Genomic DNA, 18,983 nt, shown 5'->3' with positions numbered 1-18,983 from the left:
CAAGTCGAACTATGAAGAGGGATGTCGTAATCCTAATCGAATTTGAAAATCCAAACTAACACAATTGCTATCTCCTTAAAATCTTCTTAGTGAAAGCCTTTCCTCACAATCATTTTCATGAATTGGAGAGAAACCTTATGACACTTCGATTTTTATGGTGTATGTGCTCCTATCCATGTGAATTTGTCATAACCATAATCACAAGACAACGTTAGTGACAAATCCAAACTCATATGGACTGAACTTGTTCAATCTTAATTGCTTACCACTTGGCAGCACAGGGCCTGCCATTGCTTCCAGGTTGTTATGCAAACAATTGAGAACTCATTGAACTCACATGCATACTCAACTTTAACTGGATTGGTCACAGAAACAAGTATATATCAACACGATAGGTTACCAACCTCAGTTGTTTTGCTAGTGATTAACCATAGGTTTACTCTTGATTAGTTCTTCAAACTATTCAAGATCATTAATACTACTACTATCCTCTTGACATATAAGATTCTCCTGTCAAGAAACATTCATTAACAAACAAATATTCAAGAGTTAGAGTGGTTTCTTATCAACACAAATACTTCACACAATTGGCCTTAGTTGGTCTTTGTTTTATCCAAAACATCACAACTTACCAATTTCAAAGGTACATGAGTAGAAACATTTTACTCTACATATGATAAGTGTTATAAACCTTTCTTATGATTATGTCACTCAAGGCTCAATCTTGGAGTGTGACTCTAAGATTTAATTTTGGAAGTATGATTCACCTTTTGACTTAACCATTTCAACAATTCACGATTCCTCTTCTTAGCCATTCAAATTCACTAAGATTTCCTTAGAGAATCAATTGTGATATGGTTTCATAATCACTAGGATAATTATAAAACATGATACTCAAGTACTCTCCTTTCTTTTCAGATTGGAGAAATTTTATCTTTCTGCATAATTTTATTCTTCTTATGCGTTCTTCCATACATTGAAACTTTTCCAATGGTTCAAAATTATACTTAATATTGTAAGTATCACCATATTTACTAAACTTTAGTAAATCATATCGAATAGTTTTACCGTTCTTTGTGGTGCACCTGATCAGCGCACAATTGAGTGCACCCGATCTCCTAGTCTTTCACTTGACTCACATATACATGTGAACAAGGAATTAGTCTTAATTTTTCAAAGATAAAGTTCTCATTTATCACACAACACAAGTTGCATGATTCCAATTTTCTATCAAACTAAAACTTGGGTGATGAGAATCTTTCCTTATTTGGTAAATTATGACACTACCACAAATGAAAGAATTAAATCCATTTTCCTATATTGTATCAATGGAAACATATAAACAAGAATTTTCACAAATGCCATTGCAAGAAAACTTAAAATAAAATCAAAATTTTTCTTTATTTATAAAAGTGCGGAAAACTTGTCCCTGTATTGCAAATACATATGAAAACTATGTTGTTATCTATTCCTAAGCAATCTGTCATAACTCTTAAGAAGAAGCTCAAAATTCTGATTATTGAACGACGCGATCAAAATCCAACTCTTCACGATCAGAATCAGTTTACTCTTCCTTTAAACTTCCTTTCATTTCTTCTATTATACAAAACATCAAAATGTAATTACATTACATCATGTATTAAGAATCTCCAAATAGGAACTTAATAGAGTTAGATAATGAACTTACCTGAAGCAGAGTCAAGCTTTTTTGACTTTACCATCCTTGCAATCTTTCAAGTAAATATGACAGCTTCGCAACCAATGTTCCTTCTCTTGGCAATAGAAACAAAAAATACTCTTTTGGAATGGTACACGAGACTATTTCGGACTTAGCCTTTCTCTTTACCATTTGTTAAAATGACTTGACCATGGTCGATCCCTTTCCATTGGGAAGAGAAAGCTTTTCTGGACTTCCAATGTTGCCATTGGTGATATCCATGGAAGTTTAGGGAGTAGATATTCCAATAAAATTTGCTTTACCAATGCACCAAATCGTTGTTGATTCAGTAGCAACAAGCAAATAGGTAAGATCGATAAGGTTCATGTCGTGATTTGTCATATAGTAGTCCTCAATAAACTCACTATATGACTTAAGGAGTAACTGAAGAACCAAATCAACAGCCAGCTTCCTTGAGACATCAACTCCTAACATTCCTAGCATGTCAATGTGAGACTTCATCTCCAAGACATGCGCACACACCAACCTTCCATCTTGGTTTTCTAGTCAATAGGGTTTGAGTGACCTTGGATTTTTCAAGTCTTTGAACTTGTGGTTCATGGAGAATTATTGGAGGAGGTAGAGGAAGTGAAGTTCCACTACAGCACGAAGAAGGGATTAATCTTTCACCTCAACCGTCTTGTGGAATATCTCTTTATAAAAAATAAAAAAATAAAAAATAAAAAATAAAAAAAAACTTTTTCCAAAAGGATGAGGAAGACCATAGTTGTCAGAACTACACATCTATAAGGGAGAAATTCAAGTTACTTGATTTAAGTCCTTAATATAACACTCAAATGAAATATTAAGGCTAGGACCCAACACAATAATTTACAATTCGAAAGAGGAATGCTGTAATTCAATTGTAAAATATTTGAAGGTAGGTAATTGACGATTTACCAATTTCCACCATGAAAAATGAAATTGATTATTAAGTTTTAAATGAATTGAAATTCCTAGATTCTATGAGATTCATTGAACTTTTCAATGGCATGTTTAAATCTCGATTGTGCCCTTCAAGTTTGTCACTGGGATGCCGAGGATCACAAACAAGGTGTGAATAACCATGTAAATTAGCTTGGTACTCTCAATGTCATTTATCACCTAATCAATGTGTCGGTTAACCACACACGCTCTATTGATCTATAATAAACATCGAGCTACCCTTTGCCACCCTTGTTAGTCCAAGTTAGTGAGTCAATCAACCACACACACTCCACTAATGACTTGGTAGGGTGCAAAGTGCAATTTCATGTGTTAGCACCAAATTCACATTTTTCTCAAGTAACTAAGATTGGGAATTTATAAGTGTTTAATTACTTGGTATTTTCATTATACTTTTAATGAAAATGTCTTATCCTACCCGTTTAGCTAACGACCCTCCACCAGTCAAGGAAGCGGTGGGTGAGAGTGGACATCCATTAAACTACCAATTTATAGGCAGTAACCTTACACCCCCTTATAGGTCGGCTTAGTGAATGAGGCCTACTAACAGTAAGATTGACTCTTTAACTTACACATATATAGTTATTAAACTTTTAATTTTATATAGTATAAGCGTGTATTTAAATTTTTTAAAATATTAGATGGTTTAATCTATTAATAAGTTATACTCTTAATTTAATTAAACTTAAACCATGTAATTATGAAATTATTAATTCTCTTTTAATTAAACACTTTAATTAATTTAATAAAGTTCATAAGGTGCAATTTGAACTATTCAAATACTTCAAGGTTCTAAATATAAAAATTCAAAATTAAAAAACCATATAATTAATTTTTTTTTAATTTATAACCCAAGAGTTACACCTTTTTAATTACAAGAGTTTCTTAATTTGAAACTTCTCAAATACCAAAAGTTGAGGGAAAGTTTTGTAACTCTTGAAAACACTTTGATTTCCGTAACTTATGACTTTAATGTGGTTTTTATGGAATAACTTTTCATGTTCCATAACTTGAGGACAAGTTATGGAGGACTTTAAAGAACATTTAGATCAATACTTTAACAAATAAAAATTATCATATAATTTATCTATGATCTATTTAAACTCATAAGTCAAGACAATTCATATCAACAATTTACAAGAAATTAGCCTATCATTTAATACAAATCTTGAAATTTTGACAATTATTTTTTGATTGGATGAGTATAATCATTACCATACCAACAAAATCAAATTTAATGAACTAAAACATTTTGTAGTAATGATCCTAATCCAAAATAGACCAAAAATCCCGAAAAATTGTTGTCTAATCATCCAACTCGTCGAGCCCAACTATGGACTCATCGAGTTCAAGACAAAAACAACTTACTCGTCTAGTCCAATCATGTACTCGTCAAGTAGGTGTTGTGAGAACAATTTTTCAGCTTTGAAAATAAGTCATGCATCAAATATAATAGAAAAACAATTCTAGGCTTTGATACCACTGTTGGGTTTTAGTATACTACAACATCCTATGGTGCACATACAACCCTAAATGCTTTGGATCTATGTTTTCTCTAAATATACATGTAATATTGTTTCCAAAGCATTAAGCCTACAACAATCATACAATTGACAGAAACAACATAGAATTGAGTTATGGAATTACCTCTTTATTGTAGCTTGTAGTTTTAGCCTTTGAGAACTTAGCACCTCAAATGTGATGCCTCAAATGGTTCAAAAACACCATGAACAAAAGAGGACTTGAGAGATATAGAGACACAGAGAGAGAGAGAGAGAGAGATAGAGAGAGAGGGGGGAGAGAGAGAGAGAGAGAGGCTACTTAGCACATAAAATTGTTTATCACTCTTCATAGAATGCATGGGGGCGATTTTAGTGATTATGGGCTCCTTTCATAGTGTGGCAAAGTCTAGGGTTACATCCATGCAAACCCTAATTTACATGACCCTTCATTTTACTTAGGTTCCATGGGCTAAATCTCCATGGACTACCCATATTAGTTTAGCCCATCCTAAATAACCATGGATCATTGGCCCACACTATAAGAATCATTGATTTACAAAATTAGTCCCCGTATATTTAATTAGTCTCTTTCGATCACTAAATTAATTCTTGATCAATACTAATTAAATAATATGATTTCATATTAATATATTAGAAATCATAATATATTAATAAATCACAAATAACCTCTTCTCAAAAGTTCATCCTATCAAATTGCTCTGGTGAAGGCAACCTAAATGGACCATGCTACTATCGGGTTAAGTACATATCAATTCTAGTTATGAGCTTAGACACCTAATCCAACAGAAGATATAATGTATGGATTCATTATGCAAGCCCTATTTTGTTGATGATTCCAGGCGTAATCGTCCTACGGAGGGAGACAATTGTAACACCCACAGATTCGGGCTAGTCAATTTAAAGATAATAAGCATTAAAAATGACTTTTTTATAGATGATTATTTATAATAAATAATCTTAACCATATTATAGCATATGTCACAAGGATTCCGTACATATAAAGAACGCTGAAATCCGACTTATAATGAAGAAGTAATGACCTGTTGAATTTTGCGACAAAACCGGCACATCGCATCGTATTGTAAATAGTGAATTTTTGATAAACTACTTTTAGCCTTATAGATTTAAACAAAGTTTGTAGTATACGTTAAATTGATAGCTTACATAAGAAGAACATCCAAATCTAACTTTGTTAGAGGAAGTTGTGATTTTTCTAAGATTTTGCATAGCAGTATACAACTCGAAAATCGAATTTTAGATCGATCATCTTTTAGCCGATACAACCTAAATGAGAATTGAAGATCTCGTTAATAGGAGCTAAACGGTATAAAGACATTCGAAAACGGATGTCGGATGACAAAGTTATGAATTTTTATCTGACTTTAATTTTCTAAGCCTGTTAAAATATAACTTTATAAACAAATTCAAAATTAGCCGACGGAGTCTAAACGAAAGTTGTAGATCACATCGCTACCTAAACGTGGGTATAAAGAGCATCAAAAACGGAGCTCGTATGCGAAAATTAAGGAAGTTAGAAGATAATTAATTTTGCGGTTAAGTTCTGAAGGTGAAACGTGGCACCATCTCAGCCACAGCTTCCTCCCCACGCCTTGCCATCAGATGGTGACACCTGGCACCCCAACACGACGTTTTGGGCTCAATAACACGTCATGTTACTTGATTTTCAGTCTATAAATGGAGGCACAAATCATCTCATTTCTTCACACTTTTCTAAATCTTGTCTCCCAAATCCCCCCAAAGCTTCAAGGCTTTTCCCTAGCACTACCTAAGTGTTAGAGGAGAGTCCCGGAGCACTAGAAGGCTCCGAGAATAAGAACTTTCAGCTTAGAAGTCTTGCCCGCACAGAGCCCGTTTCATCGCTAAACTCCCTTGTAAGTGAGTTATGTTTACCATACTTTAAGTATAACTTATGTTTAAGTTCATTATCATTATTATGAACCTATAAACCAAATTTATCAATGATTCCAAGTCATTATACTGATTGATCTACTTACGGGGATGATGTATAGGCTGTGATTTAGTGAAGTGCTTAACGTGGGATTTCCAAACAGTATACTTTCTACACCAAACAGACCTTACCTCCAAAATAATCCTACCTGGTTGTTCCTTACTTGATAGATCATGAAAGTAGACTTTAAGTTGATGATAAATCTAGACTAATAATTAGTCGCAATAAATGTTAGACTAAAATCTAGTAATAATGATACTAGGTTTCGTCGAAGGAAAAGAAAATTGTTAGAAGCAAAGCGTTGCCAGACTTTTGAGTCGTCATTTAACAAGTGAGTGCATAGTCTCTTTCATGAACATGATTTTAATACAAGTATTAATTAAATTATTAAATATATGTTCATGTGTGAAATATTTGATATTGTCTACAAGATGTGTTAAGAGCATATCTGACGATATATGATGATTTAGGATACAAAGTAAACGTAAATTAATTAAGAGGAATATTAGATAGTATCTTCTTACGAGTACGAGTGACAAAAGCACGGAAGGTAGAACTTTAAAATCTATCATTAATCCGAGAGCATGGATTAGACATAGTCATTCGTCCTTAGTCCGAGAGTATGGAGAGAGCATAGTTATTTGTCATTAATCCGAGAGCATGGATTAGACATAGTCATTCTAAGATTATGGAGTGAGCATAGTCATTTGTCATTGATCCGAGACAATGAATTAGACATACCTGATTCGAGAGTATGAATTAGGTAAAGCTATTAATTTTAGATCCGAGAGTATGGATCGTGTCGTTGTGAGGATCGATGGGGTTGCGTAAAATTGCTTATATGAGGTGAAATTGTATATATTGTGAGTTCTAATATATATATATATATATATATATATATATATATATATATATAAATATATATATATATATATATATATATGTATATATATATATGTATATATATATATATATATATATATATATATATATATATATATAACATTGTGGGATTGAAATCTCTATGTACTCACCAGGTTTCCCAACATGACCCACTCAGTTGATTTGTATGATAGGTGCCGATACGAAACTACATTACACTGAGAGATTAAAGGAGATTTTGCCTTCAACTAGGCAACTAGATAACTATTTTGGTATGTACTTGACCCAATGGTACATGGTCCTTCTGGGTTGCCCTCACCTAAGCAACTTGATATGATGAATTATGGAGAGAGATAATTAATTATGATTTATTAATATATTATGAGAATAATATATTAAAGGAGAAATCATATTGTTTAATTAATATTAGTCAACAATTAATTAAGAATTAATTTTGTGGCTAAAAGCGGTTAATTAAACTTAAAGGTTGTGGAATTGTAATTATAAGATAATTGCAATTGGGCTATGGATCACCAGAGAATAATAGGTTGGATGAATTCTATGGGAAGCCCATTAGGAATTCATCTAAGGGATATTCTAAAGGGGTCCAAAGGCTGCTTAGGGTTTAAGTAGTCAGATTAGGGTTTTCTAGCTGTAAACCCTAATAGCCAACATATATAAGGAACCCTTATGGCCCCAAAAACGTGGGGAATACTTCCTTTAGGGTTTCCAGTAGTTTTTGGTGCCTCCTCTCTCCTCCCTCTTTCATCCTTATTACTTATGGTGTTTATGACTCCATTAGAGGTGAAACACTTGAGGCACTAAGCTTTTTGAAGCCAATCAAAGCAAGGAATTGATTGTTATTACTACATAACAATCAAAGGTATTTCTGTAAACCCTAATTCAGTTTATAATAGGTTAGATATAGGGTTTATAGCTTTGGATACTCAATTGCATGTTCATTAGACAAACTAGATCTAAAAGCTATTAGGGTTTGCATGTACACCATAGGAATGATGTATTGCTTAAAGACCATCAGTGGTATCAGAGCCTAGTGCTGTTTATTAGTCAATTCATGCTATTTTGATCGTTTATTGCTTAAAAAATCGAAGTTTTTTTGGGTTCTGACTGCATGACTCGCTGAGTCACTTGGTTAACTCGCCGAGTCGACTGCACTCGACGAGTCCAGGCCTGACTCGACAAGTCAAAGCGTCTGACAACTCAATTTTGCGTTTTTCTTACTGATTTGTCTTGGGATACTTACCATAAACGTTTTTTTAATTAGTAAAATCCATTTTTTATATATTTTGAGTGAATATCCTTGCCAAACGAGAAGATAATTGTAAAATTAGTTAGATAATCATTGTCTTATATGATAAACTTGATTTATTTGAATTATTTGATAGATTATCTTACAAAAAATTGAATTAGGTCATATTTAGATAATCACCAATTGATTGTTTAATTGTTATTATTTGTTATTTGATCTACAATGTTCTTGATAATGTTTTGAAAAGTTTCAAAACTTGCCCTCAAGTTTTGGAATTTAAATTTTGATTAAAAGTTTAATTTTGAAATATTAAATTCTAAAACCCTAGTTTTTGAAAAGTTCAAATAACACCCTTATGGTTTTATTAAATTAATTAAGTGTATAATTAAAAGAAAGTTAATAAATACATAGTGATATGGTTTACATTTAATTAAATTAAAAGCGTAATTTATTAAATTAGACCACCTAGTATTTTAAAAGTGTAAAATACACCCTTATACTATATATAACATTAAAAGTCTAATATTATATATGTATAACTTAAACTGCTAGTCTTACCGTTAGTAGGCCTTATTCACGAAGCCGATCTATAAGGGGGGTATAAGGTTATGGCCAATAAAATGGTCATTTAATGAGTGTCCACTCTCACCCACCGCTTCCTTGATTAGTGGAGGGTCGTTATCCGAATGGGTAGGATAGGGCAAACCCTTTCCATTAAAACTATAATGAAGTATAAAGTAACTAAATTTTTTACAAAATTCCCAATCTTAGTTACTTTAGGCAAAAGTGAATTTGATGCAATCCCAGGAAATTACAATTTGTACCCTTGCAAAGACGTTGGTGGAGCGTGTGTGGTTAACTGGCACACTAAATGGTCTAAGCAAAGGTTTCAAAGGGTGACTTAATGTTTGTCATAGTTCGGTGGAGCGTGTGTGGTTAACCGGCACATCGAATAGGTGACTGTAACATTGGGGGAACCATGCAAGTTTGCATGGTTATTCACACCCTGTTTTGTGATCCTCGGCATCCTAGTCACAAATCGAGGGGCATATCGAGATTTAAACATGCCATTGAAAAGTTCAATGAATCTCAAAGGATCTAGGAGTTTTCAATACATTTAAACTTAATCTCCTTTTCATTTATCATAGTGGAAAATTAGTGAATCGTCATTCACTTACCTTCAAATGTTTTGCAATTTGGATTACGACATCCATCTTCCAAATTGTAGAGCATTGTGTTGGGTCCTAGCCTTAATATCTCATTTGGGTGTTTTATTAAGGACTTAATCAATCAACTAACTTGAATTTTTCTCCCGTTTTGTAGACGTCAAAGTATGACAACTATGGTCTTTCGAAATCCCGTGGAACAAGCTTTCCACATGAAGATAATATTCCACGATTCGATCGAGGAACACGAGATCATGCTTCACTTCCTCCACCTCCTCCTATTGTTATCCCTAACCCACAAGTTCAAAGGCTTGAAAAGTTGAAACTCACTCAAGCCCTTTTGGCAAGTAAACATGAAGAAGGAAAGTCAGTGTGTGCATACGTCTTAGAGATGAAGTCACACATTGATAGGTTAAGAATGTTGGGAGTCGTTGTCTGCAAGGAGTTGGTTGTTGACTGGGTTCTTCAGTCGCTTCCTGACTCATATGGTGAGTTCGTAAGAGAGTACTATATGATAGACCACGACGTGACCCTCATCGATCTCACCTATTTGCTTATTGTTGTTGAATCAACGATGATTTGGCGCACTGGAAAAGTAAAGTTGATTGGTAAATCTGCCTTCCAGACCTCTATGGACATAGGCAATGGCAACGAAAGGCATGCGATGGTCGAAAAGTTTGATCAAAAGAGAAAGTTGAAGTAGTTTCATGTGTTGTTCCAAAAGAGTCAATTTGCTTCTATTGCCACGAGAAGGGGCATTGGAGACGAAGCAACCCTGTCTACCTGAGAGATCTAAGAGATGGGAGAGTCAAGACGTTTGGCTCTACTTCAGGTAAAATCCACTATCTTACTCCATTAAGTTCCTATGCATTTATTCTTAATAGATAATGTGATAAGATTACATTTGAATGTTTTGCAGGATCAGTGAAAAGAGAGGATGCTTGATGGAAGAGCAAGATGAGTCAGATCATGAAGAAATGGATCACGATCGAATGGATTCGAAGATCAGATTTTGAGTTTAGATAGTTATGATAGAGTTATTAGGAATATTTGATTACATAGTTTTTCAGTTGATTTTGCATTGTAAGGACATGTTTTCCGCTGCTTTTATGAATAAAATAAAATTTTGATTTGTCTTATTTATATATATCCTTGCAATGAAATCGTTGTGCAAAAATGATGTTTGTGTATTTCTATAAATGGATGTGATTCTTAGTTATGTTATTTATGGTAGTGTCAAAAATTTTCTAAGTGAGGAAAGATTCCCATCACCCAAGTTTTAATTTGACAGAAACTTAGAATCTTATGATTTGAATCATGAGATGTATGGAAATCTTGGTACTTCGGAAATTAAGACTAATTCCTTGATCACACAAGTATGTGAGTTAAGTGAAGGACTAAGGGAATACAACACAATGTTGTGCACTAGTCAAGTCCACCACAAATAACAATAAGACTATTCGTCATAATTTACTAAAAGTCTAGTAAATGTGGTTATCCTTACAAGATTAAGTAGAATTCTGAATCATTGAAAAAGTTTCAATGAATGGCAGAACGAATAAGAAGAATCAATTAGGCAAAAAGATAAAAGTTTCTCTAATCTAAGAAGAAAGGAGAGTACTTTTGTATCAATTTTTATGATCGTCTTAATGATTAAGAACCATATCATAATTGATCCTCTAAGGACATCTTAGTGCACTGGTATGGCTAAGAAGAGGAATCAGAAATTGTTGAAATAATTAAATCAAAAGGATGAGTCATACTTTGTTCCAAAATCAAGTCTTAGAATCATACTCCAAGATTGTGAATTGAGTGACACACACTCATCAAATGTGAAGTAGAAAAAATTGTTTTTCTTACTCTTGTACGAATGAAATTGGTGTGTAATGTTTGTCTTGATAAGAATCCGCACTAACTCCTGAATATTTGTTTATCAAGAACTGTTTCTTGATAAGAGAATCGTATATGTCAAGAGGCCAGTGGGAGTCTAAATGATCTTGAAAAGTTTCGAGAACTAATCAAGAATAAACCTATTATTAAACACTAGCACACGACTTGAGGTTTGTAACCTACCGTGTTGACAAAAAAATTCTATTTCTATGCCAATCCTGTTGAGTGATTATGCATATGAGTTCTACGAGTTCTCAATAGACTGCATAAGGCAAACACCTTGTTCAATGAAAGTACATTGATTGGCATAGGTGAGCTGCTAAATAACCTTGAAGCAATGGTGGGACCCTTGATGGCAAGAAATTAAGAATGAACAAGTTATATCCATAAGAGTTTGAATTTGTCACAAACATTGTCTTTCGATTATCGTTATGGAAAATTCACATGGATAAGAACACATACACCATAAAATCTAATTGTCGTAAGGTTTCTCTCATTCATGAAGATGATGTGAGGAAACGCTTTCATTAAGAGAGATTTTAAGGAGATAGTGATTATGTAAATTGCATTCTCAAATTCGATTATGATTATGGCATCCCTCTTCATAGTTCGAATTGTGAGATTTGGCAATTAGTCTGAACATTTGGGACTTAGTAAAATAAGTTCTGAATTAGTTTAGACACACATGTGAGTTGTCTAAGGAAATGTGTGTGATTTTGAGAAGCTTAGATAAAGGCTTATCGAAGCATATCGTATTAGAAACAATGAAATTTGGAAGTCAATAAGTATTGTTTTCTAGAAGTTTAGTTGGTTTCTAAATACGTGTTAGAGCTAGTGGGAGCATAAGTGTTATGCTAGAATGAATATAATCATCATGTTAGTAGGAGCATGATTATTATTTAAGTATTGCAAGTTGGCAATATTAATTATAGAACAACAAAAGTTTCACTTTGCAAAGTTGCAGGGGTTAAAAAGTTGTTTTGCTATAATTAAGGGAGAGAATGTTATACTTCGTTTCCAATCTAAAAGCTTAGATCGAAAATTTTTAATTGAATTTAGTCAAGGGTATATTTATTATTTGCATTCTTAAAATTCGATTATGATTACGACATCCCTCTTCATAGTTCGAATTTTTTAGATCATGGCAAATAGAAATATTGTGACGATATTATAGTAAGAAACTGGTAAAGTATCACGTTTTTCATTATGCCATTGTATCCTATACGCTTAGGGTATAGGATCGATTGCATATGCTATAATATTCGACCGTTCTAAAATTTTCCAAATGTCTAATGCATTTAGAGGGAAAAAGGATATAGAACCGGTTTTGATTAAAATAATTAAACAACTGCCAAGGATAATCTAAGGTTCGCCAATGATTGGTTGCTTGTGGATAGTTGGAAGTATAGTCATGGATGGACCATATTAACATTATTATGAATAGATAAGATTCTATTTAAAATGATTTGTCATATGAAAATATGGAAATGTTTCCATGTTGGGAGTTGGACGTTAAAAACCTATGTCTGATTAGAAACTTTTATGTAAGAAGGATGTACAAAAGAATGTACTTTGAATGTGAGACTTCATATATATGGAATTGTCTTGTAACAATCTCCAATAGATTATTTTGTAATTTCATTGGCCAAGTCTTGGTGACTTTTATGCCATGACATTACGAAAGGACTGTTGCATAAAATGTTAGAATCTAACATATTCTAGTAATGGCGAGAATTTTGTATTCTTACACTAATAGATTAGGAATTATGAAATGAGTGTGATTGAAAATGTTATTCAATTATACTATTTCACAAAGTAAGGACCATAGGTAACCATAGTGTGCATGCTAATAGCATGGGACAATTGTTGTTATAATTAAAGTAAAAAGTTGATTACCCGAAACAACAAATAATGAGTAATCAATATGGTGATCAAATAAAATGTTTTATTTTTACCCAAAGTTTGGGGCCATATGGGATTAGTATTATTCTTGTGTTTCACTATGCATGTTTTGACTTCATGAATAATTAAATTATTTCAGAATAATCAAATTATTTGAACGATCCACAGTCATTCATATGTTGGAAGTAGGTATGAATGAAGATTGTCATGAATTGGTGTGTAGATTGTCTAAAGTGTATTAGACATAGCAAATGCTTGCTGCAACATTCATGAGTGCTTATGAATACGATTTGAGCATTGTATTAAACCCACGCTCACTTGGATCACTTCATGGATTTTATCACGGGTGATTGGTGAGATGATAATATCTTATATTCTTGAAACCGAGATGTGTGAGTTGTATCTTGCGATTCGGTTACACATTGGTAATACATAAACACACAAGTAACTTGGTGTTATAAAACGTATTATTGTGTGTGATTCAGTGAGTCAGTGCGAGCATTAAATCAAAGTTTATCCGTTCCTTTTATCCAAAGTGGGATAAAAGCGATATTTATGGGCCCCTCGATGATTTAGTGATGACACCTAAGCGTTTGGCCAAGTCGGGACCAATTTGATGTGTTCAATTATAGTTTGTTGTCAGTCGTCATAAATCGGAAATCATGAAACAACACATAGACTAAGAGAATGATTTCAATCCATGTCTCATGTCTATATGATATCTAGAATGGAGGAATATATGATCACTTATCTAAAGGACACGCTTCTGATAGGATCAGAGTTAACAACAGCTTTTGAAAGCTACGATTATAGATCAGGATCTGAAGTCATATGCAGAATAGTTATTAGACTTATCCAAGTGGGAGACTGTTGGATTAGTGTCTAAGTCCATAACTATTTTGGTATGTACTTGACCCGATGGTGCATGGTCCTTTTGGGTTGCCTTCACCTTAGCAACTTGATAGGATAAATTATGGAGAGAGAAAATTAATTATGATTTATTAATATATTATGAGAATAATATATTAAAGGAGAAATCATATTGTTCAATTAATATTACTCAATAATTAATTAATAATTAATTTTGTGGCTAAAAGAGGTTAATTAAACTTAAGGGTACTAGAATTGTAATTCTAAGATAATTGCAATTGGGCTATGGATCACCATAGAATAATAGGTTGGACGAATTCTATGGGAAGTCCATTAGGAATTCGTCCAAGGGATATTTTAAAGGGGCTCATGGGCTGTTTAGGGCTTAAGTAGTCAGATTAGGGTTTTCTAGCTGTAAACCCTAATAGCCAACATATATAAGGAACCCTTATGGCCGCAAAAATGTGGGGAATACTTCCTTTAGGGGTTCCAACAGTTTTTGGTTCCTCCTCTCTCCTTCCTCCTTCATCCTTATTGGTTATGGTGTTTGTTACTCCATTAGAAGTGCAACAGTTGAGGCACTAAGATTTCTCAAGCCAATCAAAGCAAGGAATTGATTGTTATTACTACATAACAATCAAAGGTATTTCTGTAAACCCTAATTCAGTTTATAATATGTTAGATCTGGGGTTTACAGCTTTAGATACTCAATTGCATGTTCATTAGACAAACTAGATCTAAAAGCTATTAGGGTTTGCATGTACACCATATGAATGATGTATCGCTTAAATCCCATCATATATATATATATATATATATATATATATATATATATATATATATATATATATATATATAACATTGTGGGATTGAAATCTCTGTGTACTCACCAGGTTTCCCAACATGACCCACTCGGTTTATTTGTATGATAGGTGTCGATACGAAACTACATTACACTGAGAGATTAAAGGAGATGTAAATCATTAGTGTAAATGAATATAAGATCTGTTTATGTTTATGTTTTAGTATTGACGATGACACCCTAATGTTTTAATATAAACAAAATATTTTTCTTCAGAAATGTTTTGATAATATCTTTATCATGCTTTCTGGGAACAAATTCTGCAATATTATTTTTTAAAATGGACACTCTGATTTTTAAATAACATAAATAAAAAAAATTAAAAGACCATGAATTTTTGGATGTCACATTGAGTAAAATATTTTTGTCAATTTGAAGATATTAGAGAATATTAATATCTTAATTACCAACCTAGACTGAACTTGAATTGATGTCACATTACATCTTATAACATAGTTTTTTAATAGAATTGGAATCAGAAATATTCTTTAAATTCCGAATTTTAACATTTACTTTGTCTATTTCATGAAGTTTTATTTAATGTTAATAACAAACCATTTTTAGAAATTCCTAATGTAATGTGTGGAAATATGGTCAAACATTAAGTCTCGTATTTCTATGATCGGTCATACGTATTCTATATTATTAGTTATTATTTTGTTTCTTAATTTGTTGAAAATATATTGAAAAACAAAACAAATAAGTTGTATGATTTTATGGTAACAAATTTAAAATAAAATAAAAAACGCTTTAAAAATAAGTTCCATTGTAAATACTCAATGTAAATGCTCTAAGGTTGTATTCTATCCGATACGTACTATTCAATGCTTTAAGGTTGTATTCTGCCGGATACATATCAAAAGGCTTCTAGCCCAGCGATATCAGGTGGTGTTCTCCTTCTTTACAGTCGCAGATTCAAGTCTCATCATGGATATAAGTGGAATTAGTTGTTAGTTTAAGAGTAAATTATATATTTGTATTTGCCGGTTAAAAAAATAAAAATAATAAAATACATACTCTTCAATGCATCTTTTCATTTGTTTTCCTATCTCATAATTACTTCATCAATTTTGCTTTGAAGGCTTGGTATGTGTTAGTAGTAATTATTACTCTTCTCATCCCAACATGCTAATATTCATGTCACCAAAGATAAATAATATCAATCAAGTCATTAGTATATATGTGTGCATCTTAACTTTCTCCTTCAAGTTAAGGGACCTAATACATCGCTTAATTTGCCAAACATACTTGGCAATGCACTTAACATTTCAAAGTCCGTGCTTAATTAGACTTCTATACTTTGATCATCCTTGGGCCAACCCACGCAATCGTTTGCAATTTTGCATATTAGGTAGTACCACAAACGTTTGCATATTTACATATTTAATTTGATACACTCTATCAACGAGCATTAGCATATCCAAATTCGAAGAGCATATAGATAATAAAAGATAGAGAAGAAAAACAAATTAAGTCGGTAACTCTTTATCAACGAGATAAAGTATTTGCATATTTATGTAATGAATTGAAACCCAAGTTACAAAGTAATTAATTCTCACCAAAGGAAGAAATGTAGAAAGAAATTTAATCACCTTTAAGTTAACGGTTTTCTTTTTCCGGAAAAAATCTTTACAACTCCATCGGAACCACCACCCACCAACGTGCACTCATCTTCACTCTCTTGGCTCCAACATAAGCTACTCACGAACCCATCTTCATACCTGCTTCCACCCTCTGGTTCGAACCCATGCACCCATATGGGTTCACCCCACCTCTTATCATATACAAACAACTGGTTACTCTCAGACCCACATCCAATCAGTCCTTGATTTCTCCAAATGGATAATCCCACAAACCTTCTTTGGTTTGTGTGCCCTTTATACGTGCGAATCATGTGCTGTTTCTCTATGTCCCACATCTTCAAACACCCATCAGTGCCGGACGTCACCACCGTGTGATCATCCAGGAATCTCGTGTAACTTACCGTCCTCTGATGCCCATCAAACACCGCTACCGGGTCAACGATTTTCCTCACATCGTAAACGTAGGCTTTTCGATCTGCACATCCAACGGCTACCAATGCGCCACCAAACGGGCTGAACTCCACACAACAAACTGGACTCCCTAACACCACTTTAGCCACACATTTCCCACCATCATGGCGCGGGTCCCACATTTGCATGGTTCCGTCATCGGCACCGGATGCTCCGACAACCGGATCCCAGTGGGAGTAGTCCATGCTCCAAACCCTCCGGCCGCTGTGTTCGTCGCGCTCGTAAACCGGCATCTTGGTCTCAAGATCGTACTCCGTGACAACACCGTCGTAGTCGGCGGATCCCATGACCTGGCTTCCGGAACCGGGTTTCCATTTGAGGCTGCTGAGTTTTGCTGGGGTACATATGCAATAATGGCATGCAGTAGCATGGTCAAACAATGTTGCCTCTACACTACTTGATGATAGCAATGAATTCAAGCTATAAACTCTGATCTTCCTAGCTATACCGCCGGTGGCAAAGAGGTTTCCGGAGGAGTTAACCTCTACGACGCCGAGAGTGTCCGAGATGTTTCCACCGGCAACGGAGGATGAAACCACGGCGGAGACGGAAAAATCCCACTCAAACTTCGTCGCTGACGTCGACGATCTATCCTCTTGATCGGGATCTTGTGGTGGTGGGTTTGGATGGGTTTGTTGTGATTGAAATGAGACGTTTTTCATTTCCCATTCATGTCAAGTCGTGATCAGGCGATTTAAAGCATTGAAAGTAGTGGTGGCGGTGGAGGTGGCGGTGGCCGTGGTGGTAGTTATCGGCGGTGGTGGGGGCTGTTTTTCGTTGAGATCTTTTGGGAGAGTCCCCACCAGTAAAAGGCTACGTCTACAAATTCCAAATGAAGAAATGGATAGACATGCATGGTTGTATATTGCTTTTGTGCGAGTATAATATATATGCCCCATAACTAGAAGGCTCCCTTAAGAAATTGGTCTGTTGTTGTCGTTTATTACAATCGTGCCCTTACATATATATTAGGGCTGGTTAACCTAATTATCAGAATTATTTGTTTATTATCTTTAATCTTTTTATATATAACGTGATACCTAGACTTTTAACTTTTTCTAAATTAATGAGATTCATATAAAACATCTCCTCCACATAAAAAATGATAAAAAAATATTTTTTGTCAAAAGAGTAACATAATAGGACAATTTAGTCATTTCGTAAAACTGGTATATGATGTAGGAATTATATAAATAATCAGTGGAAGAGGGCACAAAAAGGGAATGGTGGTGGCTTTTGTACCTCAAGCATCAGTTGCGGTGGTTGTCTTTCCAAGTCATCTGAAATATCGTCCCCCCTCCCATTAATTAACCTCATTTTTGTCAAATAATAAATTATTTTACAACTTTCTTTTTCGAAACTGTCTCTCATTATCTGCAATTAATTTTCATTTATAATATCGTTAAGTGTAGTTATTAAAGGTATATGTCTACTGTTTATAATGAAATATAAATCTATGTTACCAACAAGTCAATTTCTATTTAAGTAGGTTTATCTCATATCTGATCATAAACTTATCATGTATGTCTTGATAATATTTCATAAAATTAAAATATGAGAGGCTCATAAGTGTTATATGAAAATTATTGTTTTTGATGTTTGTTAAAAAACTATATTTTTTAGAAGTGACCATCATGAAAAATTAAGGATATTTGGTAAGAATATCATTGTCTAGTTCTTGATAGAGGAATGTAAATGAGTGAAAAGATGGTGAATGAAATGAAATAACACAACAATAAGTATAAGCATTAGGGACGCCAACATTAGGGATGATATGAAGTTTTAGAGACGACACTTGACAATACGCGTTTTTGTCGTCGCCAATAAGGATGTCGTTAAAGGGTTTGATCGGCGATCCGCGTGAATGCCTCCGGATCAATTTTTGTCCCTACGATTACATCCAGATCGAACGGATGGGGTTAGTTATTGTTCA

The 18,983-nt window shown here is 33.8% G+C and overlaps 1 protein-coding gene across 1 annotated transcript; it reads right to left on the bottom strand.

Annotated features, from left to right (window-relative positions):
- Positions 1 to 16,459: 16,459 nt before the first annotated feature.
- On the bottom strand, positions 16,460 to 17,934 carry LOC145018162 (WD repeat-containing protein RUP2-like). Its single transcript, XM_078976071.1, has one exon. It carries the CDS (start codon positions 17,710 to 17,712, stop codon positions 16,591 to 16,593), a length of 1,122 nt encoding a protein of 373 aa, XP_078832197.1. The 5' UTR covers positions 17,713 to 17,934; the 3' UTR covers positions 16,460 to 16,590.
- Between the last annotated feature and the right edge of the window lie 1,049 nt (positions 17,935 to 18,983).

This window comes from Lactuca saligna, chromosome 9, assembly GCF_052625555.1.
Source record: "Lactuca saligna cultivar CGN05327 chromosome 9, ASM5262555v1, whole genome shotgun sequence".
NCBI classification, from domain to species: domain Eukaryota; kingdom Viridiplantae; phylum Streptophyta; class Magnoliopsida; order Asterales; family Asteraceae; genus Lactuca; species Lactuca saligna.
The sequence above is the reverse complement of the archived record's forward strand: the minus strand, read 5'-3'. Positions and strand labels throughout refer to the sequence as shown.

Excerpts from the sequence above, each read along its gene's own strand:
- LOC145018162 (XM_078976071.1), bottom strand. The coding sequence starts at position 17,712 with ATGAAAAACGTCTCATTTCAATCACAACAAACCCATCCAAACCCACCA.